Genomic DNA, 14,320 nt, shown 5'->3' with positions numbered 1-14,320 from the left:
AAAAATTATAACTTTTATGACTGTTAATTACAAATTTTGTCATTTTTTATATGTAGTAACTAATGTCAGCTACATTCTCACTGTCCCTTCAAATGTAAGTAAAGTTGGCTCAAGCCTACATTCTTCGCTTTATGGGAGCCAGAAGGGTGTCCACTGGTTCCCACTGATGCCCATGGCATCTTCTCATGGCCACTGCTGTGTTTAGGCCCCTCCTCCTACTGAAACAAGTCAGTTCCTGAGTTTCATGGCACTCTGTCTCATCCCAGTTCACATTTTGTTGAATCAGATTCTGAACTCAACCCAATTCTTCAGTTGCTACTAAAACCACCCACTCACAGGACACCTTTTAGATGGACAAGGTTGCTGAAGGTGAGTGATGGGGACAGTTTGTATCACCCAGATACCGTTTCACATTGAATGTTGGGCATCACCCCTGGGCACATGTCACCTTGTGCCTTCACCATGCACTAGCGCCTCTCGCCTCAGGGTCCTGCCTGGCCATCCTCTCCTTTAAAAGCTCTTCTCATTGCTCAGGGCAGTGCTGGATTCCTTTCACTTTATTCAGCAGACCTGGCTGCAGACCCTGTTTGGCTGAACTGACCCCCTCAAGACAGGCAATAGATCAAAAGATCTGGCATAGCCAAATAAGTAAATAAATTTAAAAATAAAGTTTATTAGTAAATAAATGAGCAAATAATGCATTACAGTCTAAAAAAACAAAAAAGTACAAGTGATTTACTTAAGTATTTTGAAATGCAGCATTTTTATATCTATAACTGGGATTTGTTTGATGTAATCCAAAAGATAGTTGAGGAAAATAATTTTTTTTAAAGCTTGTGACTTCACTGGTCTAACTGCCTGCTTATTTAAAAATATATACATAGTGTTACAATTTGACCCATATACAATTTCAGAGTAATGCATTAAAAAAACAAATTTTTAAAAAGCAATAGTGGGAACATTGGTTTTAATCAGTTGTAGCCGTCCAGTTGCAAATGCAGTGTGTAAACCCTGAGTCCTGTAAATTAATTGAGGCCGTCAAGACCCCTGTGGGACTAGTGTTGGCATAATTTTTCTCATTTGCCCTTCTCTAAACTACAGAAAAACCACATCTTTATGCCTTGATTTGAAATGTTGTATTTACCTTAGTTTATTTTCTCTCCAGGCTACACATGCAGGACCTGCTGTGATGCATGGGGAAAAGATGCAACTATCAGTGGCTAAGGTATAGTTATGACTAATGTGACCATTCTTATTAACCTAAATGTTGTTCATATGGATGCTGACTATTCTGAGAAAGTAGCAGTGACTTCGAAAGCTACACCAAGAATCAATCGAATGAAGAGACAGAGCACCTGATTGCCTCTATAGTATGATTCTGGGGTATCTCCCTGCCACATCCAAAGAAATCTTCATGACATGCCTATAACTCCACCGTGATTCATTCCTTTCCAAAACTTCATCCCCTTGTAAAATATAGACAATACTGAGAAATAACATATGGCTCTAATGTGATTGAGTTGGTCAGATCCTTTCCTGAGGATAGTTTTGATAGAGGAAATGCAGTAACTGGGGCAGCTGCCGCTATAATGAAGAGATTAGAAAACGCGATAACTAGTAGGGGAGGGGTGATGAGGAAGAATTTTGGTTGCTTTGTAATGTTGTCTCACAGTGGCTGCTTTGAAGTGAATCATTTACAGGAAATGGAGGCATGGGATCTTACATTCTTCCAATTTATGGGAATTTGCAAGTAAATGTAACTCATTGTTCTCTCAAATTATTTTTGATGGTATGCTATTCAATAGAAATAACATTTCAGATTTATGGATAAAACAGTACAAACAGGATTCATATCATTAACTTTGTGATGTATTTTCTATTGAAAGATTGAAGAAGAGAAACGTGTTTTGGAAGAGCAAATACAAGTATTAAAGTCTAAGTTAGAGAAAGAGAAAAAGAAGTCAGAAAGGTACTGGTAATAATAATTCATAATTGTTCATTTGCAGCTAATACATACTATATATATATAACCATCTATAAATTTATTACAGGATTAAAAAGGAATCAGAACATATCAACAAAAACTGGGAAAAGAAATTCTTAATTCTCAGGAACAGGTATAGTGTGGTGATATATACAAAGTCTATTTGTAAAAAAGGTGACTAATCATCTTTTAAGGAAATTGGGAGCCTAGCATTTTTCTTGTGTATTAAGTAATATAAAATGCCATCACATGCTTCAAATAAGAAATGCAAAATAACTGACCTAAAGTAGAAGAGTAGTCAAAGTCACTTCAAATAAAAACTAAATTCCAAACTCTGTTTTATTCCTGATCTCAGTGTTTAAATGTAAATAATCAACAGGATGGACAGACTCTCTTGATAACTGGTTTAATCAGACCCACACAGTCATCTTCCCCCATAGGCCTATTAAAACGTTTTCCTGCTTATTTGCACATGATAATAGTTATCTTCAGATATAGAGATCTGAGTGAGTGAGGGGGTGTGAGGTCTGGTTGCTTAGAAGAGACCCCCCACTCCCCCCAAAGAAGCCTCACGTGCAGAAGTGCTGGGATGAGCGTTGGTTCATGTGTTCAAGAACAGGGAGGACACCAGATGGCTGGAATGACGTGAGCAGGGGCGAGTGGTAGAAGAGCTCAGAGAAGAACATTTGAGGTTTTGCTCAATGGGAAATCACTAGAAGCTTCGTTTTTCGTTTGCGTTTTTTCCCCTGCGCTGGGTCTCCGTTGCTGTGCACGGGCTTTCTCTAGTTGACGCAGGCATGGGCCACTCCTTAGTTGCGGTGCGCCTTGAGCTGCTCTTGTTGCAGAACATGGGTTCTAGATACCTGGGCTTCCATAGTTGCAGCACATGGGCTCAGTAGTCGTGGCACACAGGGTTAGTTGCCCCATGGCATGTGGAATCTTCCCGGACCAAGGATCGAACCCACGTCCCCTGAATAAATTTCTCCAACATTCCGGCCTTGAGGGAAGTCCACTCTGGGACTTCATATTACCAGTTTATTTAAAAATGATATAACTCAGAAACAGCCACCTGGAAGAGATACACAGGGCAAAGTTTGTGGGAGGGCTCTCACAACTCCTGCTCCTGGGCAATGCTGCTCTCCTCACACCTCCACACATTCACCGACCCAGGAGCTCTTGGTTTTAACTGATAAGAAAGTCTCTTTTACATGCCTACTAGGTCATTACCACACTTAATAAACCTAGAAATATAAATCCTTTAGTATTTCTTATTAACCAAGTCATATTCAAATTTCTTGATTATCTCAAGGGCATCTTTTATAGTTGTTTGTTTAAATCAGGATTCGGAATAAGTAGATCACTGCATTTGGGAGTTACATCCTTTAAATCTTTTTTTTTCTATAATGATCCCACATAAGCCCCTTTCTTTCCAATCCATTGATTTGCTAGAGAAATGTGTTCATTTCTTATGTAGAATGTCCTCCATTCTGGATTTGGCTAATTGTTTACATGCATGTAAACATGTGTGTGTGGTGCCTTTTAGCATGTTCTTCAGTCTGTACGTCCTACAAACTGATCTTAAATCTAGAGAGTTGATTAGATTCCGATTCAACATTTTAGGCAAGACTACTTCACACGAACTACTAGGTAATTCTTACGCATCCCATCATAGGGCACTTTAGTGTCTGACTTTGTTATTTATCATGTTATCAGCCTGATTCATGAATTTCAAGGTTTACCAATTGACCTTTCTCCAAATAATCTTAACATCCATTAATAATCACAAACCATGAGTCAAGATTTCATTAAGATGGCAAATTGTTAATACTTCAATATTATCTTTCCTTCTGCATTTCTTAGCTAAGTGCTATCAAAGAAAAACATTCCCCTTAACTGGTTACCCTGAAATATAGTTTCAGATGAGATAAGGCAAGATAAATGCTTGATCCTTTTTATTTATCAATATTCAGAATAATGAGTTGGTACCCTGAAACCTCATTGGAGAGTCTTGAACTAAGGAAAGACCCAAATGGTCTGATGTCTTGAAAGAATAATTCTGACTTCTGTATTGATACAAGGCCATAGGGAAACCAAAGGAAAGGCAGGGAGAAAAGTTAGGAGCTCCAGAAAGAATAAGCCTCTTTTAGGCAAAACATGATGGTGATTTGACTGGGATGGGAGACATGGAGGTGTTGAGAAATGATTAAATGTGGGATATGTTTTGAAAGTCCTCTATGGGGTCGCACAGTCAGACACGATTGAAGTGACTTAGCAGCAGCAGCAGCATGTTTTAAAAGTAGGAGATATTGAAAGATTGGCAGTAAGGGGGGAAAGAAAGAAGTCGTTTGATTGCAAAGATTTTTTACAACAGGAAAAATAAAGTTGCCTTCAACTTCAACAAGCAAGCGCATTTTGTCAGGAAATCAGTTTTGATATTTGAAATTCAAGATGCCTCTTAGTAACCTAAGGGTAGATGTCTAGTGGCAGATGAATATATGAGTCTGGAACTCAGAAGAAAGTTGAGGCTGGGGGCATGCATTTGGGGTGCATTAGTATAGATGGTATTTAAAGTCATGGGATTAAATGAGATTAGCTAAGAATAAGTGTTGGAGAAAAATGGAGAGATACAAGGATTGAGTTCTAATATCTGGTGGTATTTGACTTTCAAAAGCTTGTATTGATCTGATGTTTTCCCTTTAAAGGATGTCCCTCTTTTGTGAACTCTTTTCATCTTTTTGCTTTCTTCTCAGCTTGTGAAATTTGTTTGTGTATTCTTATTTTCAATTCCTTATCAATTTTAGATGTTACAAATACCTTTTCCCAGTCTATGAACTTTGTGTATGTTGCCCTTTATTGTACAGAAATTCTTAATCTTTATCCATCAATATTTTTTCCTTAGATGTACTTAGAAAATCTTTCTCCATCTTCACTAAGATATTCTCCCACTTTTATAAACAAGCCTTCTTGACTTACCTCTCATATTTAGGTCTTTATTCCAGTTCTTTCTGGAGTGGGTTGTGGTGCCACTTTGGTCACATACTATGTTCTAGTATATTACTGAATCTGTTTCAGTGTTCCTATTCTATTCCATTTATTTTTCCTTTCCAGGATATTATTATGCTATTATTTTGTGATGTATGTTAATATCTGGTATTAATAAGGCTATTCCTCCTTATTTGCTTTTCACGGCTTGAAAATATATAATTCTAGAAACCAAAGAGTGATAAGTTTATATTAATATTTAAATTTTTTTACTTGCATTTCTTTGCTCTTATATTGAAAATTCTAGTTTCTCATCACATGAACATAATACCAATTTGCTCTTTCCTATGATTTCTGCTCATTTTAATTCCATTGCATGTTTTATTTCAGCTTTCATGTCCTTAAGAATGAGATGTTTACTAGGCACACATTATTTCGTCAGTTTGCAGTGCTGGCTGACACATCCTTCAATTATGTTGTAAGTACATGTTGGGGTAGATGCACTTTGTCTCTTTGATGCAGCCGTAACATGCCTTTTTGAACTTAGCTTTTTTAGAATCTCTGCTCTTAGCCCTGGAGATAGTACAGGAGGCACTCTGCTAGATGCTGATAACATAAGACAGTGTTTGAACCCAAAGAGCTCAATGTAGTATGAGAAATAGATGTGTAAACAGATGCTCCCATGCGATATGGTTGAGCTACAGTGGAGGCAAGTGAAAATTTTAGAGGAGGGTGACTTATTCCTCCTGGGAGGAATCTATTAACCTGACCACTGTGGGCATGGATGGAACATAGGAACAATCACAGCTGAAGATCCAAATATCTGCTGCTACTGCTAAGTCACTTTAGTCATGTCCGACTCTGTGCGACCCCATAGACAGCAGCCCACCAGGCTCCCCCGTCCCTGGGATTCTCCAGGCAAGAACACTGGAGTGGGTTGCCATTTCCTTCTCCAATGATGAAAGTGAAAAGTGAAAGCGAAGCCGCTCAGTCATGTCCAACTCGCAGCCACCCCAGGGACTGCAGCACCAGGCTCCTCCATCCATGGGATTTTCCAGGCAAGAGTACTGGAGTGGGGTGCCATTGCCTTCTCCAAATATCTAGTCACTTCCAAATGGAAAAAGGAGGTTAAAGAATCTGTTCCTAGTACCAGGTCATTCACTTTCATACTAGAAGTAACCTATAGACAAAGCCCAATTCTAAAATAGACTTTTTAAAAATTGAAGTATAGTTGATTTACAATGTTGTGTTAATTTCTGGTGTACAGCAAAGTGATGCAGTTATTATTTATATACATATGTGGTGTTGGGGGGGGTGGGGTGCTTCCCAGGTGACTCAGTGGTAAAGAATCCACCTGTCAATGCAGGAGACATAGGAGACTCAAGTTCTATCCCTGGGTGGGGAAGATGCCCTGGAGGAGGGCATGACAACCCACTTCAGTATTCTTGCCTGGCAAATCCCATGGACAAAGGAGCCTGGCAGGCTACAGTCCATGGGGTCGCAAAGAGATGGACATGACTTGCGACTGAGCACACACACACACGTGTATATGTATATACACGTGTGTATATATATATGTATATACACACACATATATATAACTGAACATATACACAGTGTATATATATTGTTCTTTTTCAGGTTCTTTTACATTATAAGTTATTACAAGATATTGACTATAGTTGTTCCCTGTAATATAAGTAGGTCTTTATTGTTTATTTTACATGTGCTAGTGAGTATCTGTTTAATCCCAAACTTCTAATTTATCTCTCCCCGCCTCTCGCCTTTAGTAATCATGTTTGTTTTCTATGTCTGAGTCTATATTTGTTTTGTAAATAAGTTCATTTGTATCATTTTTTAAGATTCTATGTATAAGTGATATCATAGACAAAATAAACAACATACTATAAATGTCATTTAGAAACTGCTGTGATGCTAAGTGTTTTGGGGACAAATAAGGTTTGTGAGAAAGATATTTAAAGATATTTCACAAGAAATATAAATTTTGGTTTCATGCTTCAAAAGGCTTACAATCCAAAATCACTTTCTTTTTAAATTTTTTTCCACAATTTTCACTTTAGGATGATTTTTAAAATCCAAGTTGCTGCAAGACATCAAAGAACTTAAGAACATTGGCAAGATGATATTATTTCTAATTTTTAGCTAAATTTACATAGCAAAATAAACCTTGCTGTGCTTCGCAAGTAGCACTAGTAGTAAAAAAAAAAAAAAAAAAAAGCCTGCCTGCCAATACAGGAGACATAAGAGACATGGGTTTGATTCCTGGGTTGGTAAAATCTCCCGGAGGAGGGCATGGCAACCCAGTCCAGTATTCTTGCCTCAAGAATCCCATGGACAGAGGAGCCTAATGGGCTATAGTCCATGGGGTCACAAAGAGTCATACGTGACTGAAGCGACTTAGCATGCACACATGTGAGAAACTTGCTAAGGATTTTTAATAATTGACTCCCCCAAAGTGTTCCAAAACTGGTCTATATATACAATAGTCTCTTCTCCTTCTGTTTTTTTCTCTTCTCAACCAAAGATTATGATTTTAAAGATATTTCTTTTTATTTATTTATCTGGCTGTGCTGGGTCTTAGTTGCAGCATGCAGGATCTTTAGTTGCAACATATGGGATCTAGTTCCCTGACCAGGGATCAAACCCAGGCCTCTTGCATTGAGAGCTCAGGGTCTTAACCACTGGGCCACCAAGGGAGTCCTCATATAAACGTTTAAATGGTTTATTTGTCGAGGGGAACAAAAAGGGAGTGGGAGCAGGCTGTAGAGGGATAGAAAAATGCATGCAAATATGTGTGCATACATACAAACCAACAAGAGAGAAGCCTTGAATAGGGAAAACGTCACTTAAATTCCCAGGTGCACCCACAGACCTCAGACCTCTTTTTTATAATAATGCGTGGTGTGCTTTTGGTCATTTTCACCAGCATATTTTTAAAGTCATGATTTACCGTGCAGTATATGATGTTGGTGGCCGTTCTGCTTCTGTGCTGCTGCTTCTGAACTCCTAGAAGAGATGCTTTTGTGTTTTCATTCTTTAGTTCCTGGGAACCAGGACCACTACTGTGTAGCTTCCAGGAACTGAGTGGTGCTGGGGATGACCTTGTGATACCTGGCTAGTTACGAGGAGTGAATCCCAAATGGCTTAGGGAGAATCAAAAGAAAGTAGAGTCACAAGAGACATTGAGGAAAACATTTTTGCTTGAATTTTCTCACAAAGTAGCCTGAATTAGGAAGGGATCCATTCCTTGTGGTTCAGTGGGGAAAAAATCCACCTGCAATGCAGGAGTTGCAGGAGACTCAGGTTCAATCCCTGGATCAGGAAGATCTCCTGGAGGAGGAAATGGCAACCCTCTCCAGTATTCTTGCCTGGGAAATCCCATGGACAGAGGAGCCTGGAAGGTATCAGTCCATAGGGTCACAAAGAGTCTGACATTCCTTGGGTTTAAAGGAAATTATTTCCCCAGTGATATTTGAGCAATTAAGTTAGAAGCATAATTTTCATATCTCAGTTAACTAAGGACTGAAGAGCATTCTACCTCCATTTGAGTTGATCTTGATTTCCCCCGGATAACAATGGTACATACCCTTTGTGTCTTTCAGAAAGTTAAACCTTTATTTGTGCAATCCAAAACGAACTTGGCAACAGTGACGACATCTGCTACAAGTGTTGATCATTCGCCTTCGGTAGGTAGATTACTTTTTTCCTATTTAACATTTAATCAGTCAGTATTATTCAGCGTCAGTAATTAAACGTCTCGTTTTACCTACAGGTAGACATCAAGTATGAAGATGTAGGCAGCAATCAGATTTCCCTCCCACTTTCACCACAAGGTAAGAATCCTTATTGTTGGAGAAACAGTGCACACACACAGGATGGGCAATGAATCCAGATTAGCAGCACTTTCCTTTGTCGTACTGAGATGTTTGGTTTCTGGGTGAATGCATGGCTTTTTTCCCAGCCACTTTATAAGACTAATGCATTGATACGATGAATAAAAGAATGTTAATATGTATTTCTGAATATTGATCTCTGTTCATTGAAAATGAGAGTCATACATCAAAACTAGAAACTGTCTCGGTTGGAATCCTGTTTCTTTTTTTTTTTTAACTGCCAACAAACCTGAGGCTCCTGTTAAATTCTTAGTTTCCAGTTTAATAATAGAAGAAAAATCTGACCATTTCTAGCATTCTTTTATCTCCCATCAGTCCTTGCAGGGCCTCAAATTGGACTGTTTGGGAGGTGGAGGTACATTTTGTTCACAAGTTTCTATACGTCTTTAGGAGGCTTGCTTTTCTCTAATGAACATGTATTAACAAAATGCAATGTTCTTCATTTGAATTATAGATAGTAATCAAGAGGTTCAGTAATTTCTGATTTTCATTTCTTGGAATCTTTAAAAGTAAAGTTTTATCATGAATATTTATACAGGGAGGAAGTGTGTGAAATGAGTTTAAATCCTAGACCCTAATTTTAAAATCATCTACTTTTTGAAAACAAGATTGAGAAAGGAACCTCTCTCCTGGGCCTCCACGCAATGGAGAGACTTCTGTAGTGTTTACAGATGTAGGTAGTATCTTTTCCAGAGGTGCCTGCCTGGGTGCTGGGAATCTTTTGGCAGCCACAGTCCTCTCTGCTTCCTGGACTGACATTTTTGATCATAGTAACACCCAGATATGCATATGACACCACCCTAATAGCAGAAGGTGAAGAGAACCTAAAGAGCATCTTGATGCAGGTAAAAGAGGAGAGTGAAAAAGCTGGCTTAAAACTCAACATTAAAAAAACTATGATCATGGTATCCAGTCCCATCACTTCATGGCAAATAGATAGGGGGAAAAAAAATGAAAACAGTGACAGTTTCTATTTTCTTGAGCTCCAAAATCACTACAGACAGTAACTGCAACCATGAAATTAAAAGGCACTTGCTCCTTAGAAGAAAAGCTATGACAGACCTAGACAGTTTATTCAAAAGCAGAGACATCACTTTGCTGACAAAGGTCCATATAGTGAAAGCTATGGGTTTTCCAGTAGTCATGTATGGATGTGAGAGTTGGACCATAAAGAAGGCTGAGTGCTGAAGAATTGATGCTTTCGAACTGTGATGCTGGAGAAGACTATGGAGAGTCCCTTGGACAGCAAGGAGATCAAATCAGTCAATCCTAAAGGAAATCAACCCTAAATATTCATTGGAAGGACTGATGTTAAAGCTGAAGCTCCAATACTTTGGCCACCAGATGTAAAGAACCAACTCATTGGAAAAGATGCTGGAAAAGATTGAGGGAAGGAGGAGTAGGGGGCGACAGAGGTTAAAATGGTCGGATGGCATCATTGACTCAATGGACATGAGTTTGAGCAAACTCCAGAAAAAGGTGAAGGACAGGGAAGCCTGGCATGCTGCAGTCCATGGGGTTGCAGAGTTGGACATGACTGAGTGACTGAACAATGACGACACCCAGACTGGATTCTATAGTGGCTGCTGGCTTAAAGCATGGCAACCTTTTAAAGATATCGGCTTTTTTTTTTTTTTTGCCACACCATATGGCTTGGAAATCTTAGTTCCCTCACCAGGGATCAGACCCAGGTCCCTGCTGTGGAAACGCAGAGTCCTAACCACTGGACCACCAGAGAAGTCCCTAAAGATGTCAGCATTTAAATAAAGGGCTAGATCTGTAGACTGTTGGAAATTCCAATCCCTACAGTAAGTTATTTCTAAAATATCATAATGGGGAAGAAAGAATATACTCAATCTGATTTTGGTATTGACCATCTGGTGATGTCCATATGTAAGGTCATCTCTTCTGTTGTTGGAAGAGGGTGTTTTCTATGACCAGTGCATTCTCTTGGCAAAACTCTGTCAGCCTTTGCCCTGCTTCATTTTGTACTCCAAGGCCAAACTTGCCTGTTACTCCAGGTATTTCTTGATTTCCTGCTTTTGCATTCCAGTCCCCTATGATGAAAAGGACATCTTTTTTTGTGTGTTAGTTCTAGAAGGTCTTGTAGGTCTTCATAGAACTGTTCAACTTCAGCTTCTTCAGCATTAGTGGTTGGAGCAGGCTTGAATTACTGTGATATTGAATGGTTTGCCTTGGAAATGAACCAAGATCATTCTGCTGCTGCTAAGTCGCTTCAGTCGTGTCCAACTCTGTGTGGCCCCATAGACGGCAGCCCACCAGGCTCCCCGTCCCTGGGATTCTCCAGGCAAGATCACTGGAGTGGGTTGCCATTTCCTTCTCCAATGCATGAAAGTGAAAAGTGAAAGTGAAGTCGCTCAGTCGTATCCAATTCTTAGCGACCCCATGGACTGCAGCCTACCAGGCCCCTCCATCCATGGGATTTTCCAGGCAAGAGTACTGGAGTGGGTTGCCATTGCCTTCTCTGAAGATCATTCTACTGTTTTTGAAACTACACCCAAGTACTGCATTTCAGGCTCTTTTGTTGACTATGGGACTACTCCATTTCTTGTAAAGGATTCTTGCCCACAGTAGTAGATATAATGGTCATTTGAGTTAAATTCACCCATTCCTGTCCATTTTAGTTCACTGACTTCTAAAATGTTGATGTTCACTCTTGCCATCTCCTGCTTGACCACTTCTGATTTACTTTGATTCATGAACCTAACTTTCCAGGTTCCTATGCACTATTGTTCTTTACCGCATGAGACTTTACTTCCACCACCAGTCACATCCACAAAAGGGCATTGTTTCCGCTTTGGCTCAGCCTCTTCATTCCTTCTGGAGCTATTTTTCCACTCTTCTCCAGTAGCATATTGGGCACCTACCAACCTGGGAGGGGGGTCATCTTTCAGTGTCATATCTTTTTGCCTTTTCATACTGTTCATGGGGTTCTCAAGGCAAGAATGCTGAAGTGGTTTGCCATTTCCTTCTCCAGTGGACCATGTTTTGTCAGAACTCCCCACCATGACCCCTCCATCTTGGGTGGCCCTACTTGGCATGGTTCATAGTTTCATTGAGTTAGGCAAGGTTTAGGTCCATGTGATCATATGGACTGAGCACCAAAGGCTGAGCATGGAAGAACTGATGCCTTGAAACTGTGGGGCTGGAGAAGACTCTTGAGAGTCCCTTGGACTGCAAAGAGATCAAACCAGTCAATCTTAAAGGAAATCAACCCTGAATATTCACTGGAAAGACTGATCTGAAGTGGAAGCTACCATACTTTGGCCAACTGATGCAAAGAGCTGACTCAATGGAAAAGACCCTGATACTGGGAAAGATTGAAGGCAGTAGGGGAAGGGGAAGACAGAGGATGAGATGGTTGGATGGCATCACCGACTCAATGGACGTGAGTTTGAGCAAGCTCCAAGAGATGGTGAAGGACAGGGAAGCCTGGGGAAGAGAGACTTTCATGATTTATCATTAAAATGTAAATTGTTAAATTTGCAATCTTTGTTCTACCTGACATTTTAATTAGAGCCTTCAGTTCAGTTCAGTTCAGTCGCTCAGTTGTGTCTGACTCTTTGTGACCCCATGAATTGCAGCACACCAGGCCTCCCTGTCCATCACCAACTCCAGGAGTTCACTCAAACTCATGTCCATCGAGTCGGTGATGCCATCCAGACATCTCATCCTCTGTCATCCCCTTCTCCTCCTGCCCCCAATCCCTCCCAGCATCAGGGTCTTTTCTAATGAGTCAGCTCTTCACATGAGGTGGCCAAAGTATTGGAGTTTCAGCTTTAGTATCATTCCTTCCAAAGAAATCCCAGGGCTGATCCCCTTTAGGATGGACTGGTTGGATCTCCTTGCAGTCCAAGGGACTCTCAAGAGTCTTCTCCAACACCACAGTTCAAAAGCATCAATTCTTCAGCACTCAGCTTTCTTCACAGTCCAACACTCACATCCATACATGACCACTGGGAAAACCATAGCCTTGACTAGACGAACCTTTGTTGGCAAAGTAATGTCTCTGCTTTTGAATATGCTATCTAAGTTGGTCATAACTTTCCTTCCAAGAGGTAAGTGTCTTTTGATTTCATGGCTGCAATCACCATCTGCACTGATTTTGGAGCCCCAGAAAGTAAAGTCTGACACTGTTTCCACTGTTTCCCCATCTATTTCCCATGAAGTGATGGGACCAGATGCCATGATCTTCGTTTTCTGAATGTTGAGCTTTAAGCCAACTTTTTCACTCTCCTCTTTGACTTTCATCAAGAGGCTTTTTAGTTCCTCTTCACTTTCTGCCATAAGGGTGGTGTCATCTGCATATCTGAGGTTATTGATATTTCTCCCGGCAATCTTGATTCCCGCTTGTGCTTCTTCCAGCCCAGCATTTCTCATGATGTACTCTGCATATAAGTTAAATAAGCAGGGTGACAATATACAGCCTTGGCATACTCCTTTTCATATTTGGAACCAGTCTGTTGTTCCATTTCCAGTTCTAACTGTTGCTTCCTGACCTGCATATAGGTTTCTCAAGAGGCAGATCAGGTGGTCTGGTATTCCCATCTCTTTCAGAATTTTCCACAGTTTATTGTGATCCACACAGTCAAAGGCTTTGGCATAGTCAATAAAGCAGAAATAGATGTTTTTCTGGAACTCTCTTGCTTTTTCCATGATCTAGCAGATGTTGGCAATTTGGTTTCTGGTTCCTCTGCCTTTTCTAAAACCAGCTTGAACATCTGGAAGTTCACGGTTCACATATTGCTGAAGCCTGGCTTGGAGAATTTTGAGCATTACATTACTAGTGTGTGAGATGAGTGCAATTGTGTGGTAGTTTGAGCATTCTTTGGCATTGCCTTTCTTTGGGATTGGAATGAAAACTGACCTTTTCCAGTCCTGTGGCCACTGCTGAGTTTTCCAAATTTGCTGGCATATTGAGCGCAGCACTTTCACAGCATCATCTTTCAGGATTTGGAATAGCTCAACTGGAATTCCGTCACCTCCACTAGCTTTGTTTGTAGTGATGCTTCCTAAGGCCCACTTGACTTCACATTCCAGGATGTCTGGCTCTAGGTCAGTGATCATACCATCATGATTATCTTGGTCATGAAGATCTTTTTTGTACAGTTCTTCTGTGTATTCTTGCCACTTCTTCTTAATATCTTCTGCTTCTGTTAGGTCCATACCATTTCTGTCCTTTATCGAGCTCATCTTTGCATGAAATGTTCCTTTGGTATCTCTGATTTTCTTGAAGAGATCTCTAGTCTTTCCCGTTCTGTTTTTTTCCTCTATTTCTTTGCATTGATCGCTGAGGAAGGCTTTCTTATCTCTTCTTGCTATTCTTTGGAACTCTGCATTCAGATGCTTATATCTTTCCTTTTCTCCTTTGCTTTTCACTTCTCCTCTTTTCACAGCTATTTGTAAGGCCTCCCCAGAC

At 40.1% G+C, this 14,320-nt stretch overlaps 1 protein-coding gene across 1 annotated transcript in view; it reads left to right on the top strand.

Moving 5' to 3' along the window:
• Window positions 1–14,320, top strand: part of C13H10orf67 (chromosome 13 C10orf67 homolog) — a 101,441-nt gene that overhangs the window by 72,092 nt on the left and 15,029 nt on the right. Inside the window, exons 11-16 of the mRNA XM_059892868.1 lie at window positions 1,166–1,225; window positions 1,887–1,969; window positions 2,052–2,117; window positions 5,357–5,444; window positions 8,590–8,677; window positions 8,764–8,820. Of these exons, the coding sequence (XP_059748851.1) occupies window positions 1,166–1,225; window positions 1,887–1,969; window positions 2,052–2,117; window positions 5,357–5,444; window positions 8,590–8,677; window positions 8,764–8,820 (442 nt within the window). The remainder of the gene's footprint in view (window positions 1–1,165; window positions 1,226–1,886; window positions 1,970–2,051; window positions 2,118–5,356; window positions 5,445–8,589; window positions 8,678–8,763; window positions 8,821–14,320) is intronic.

This window comes from Bos taurus, chromosome 13, assembly GCF_002263795.3.
Source record: "Bos taurus isolate L1 Dominette 01449 registration number 42190680 breed Hereford chromosome 13, ARS-UCD2.0, whole genome shotgun sequence".
NCBI classification, from domain to species: Eukaryota; Metazoa; Chordata; class Mammalia; order Artiodactyla; family Bovidae; genus Bos; species Bos taurus.
Note: the sequence above shows the minus strand (reverse complement) of the source record. Positions and strands in the feature narration are given on the sequence as shown.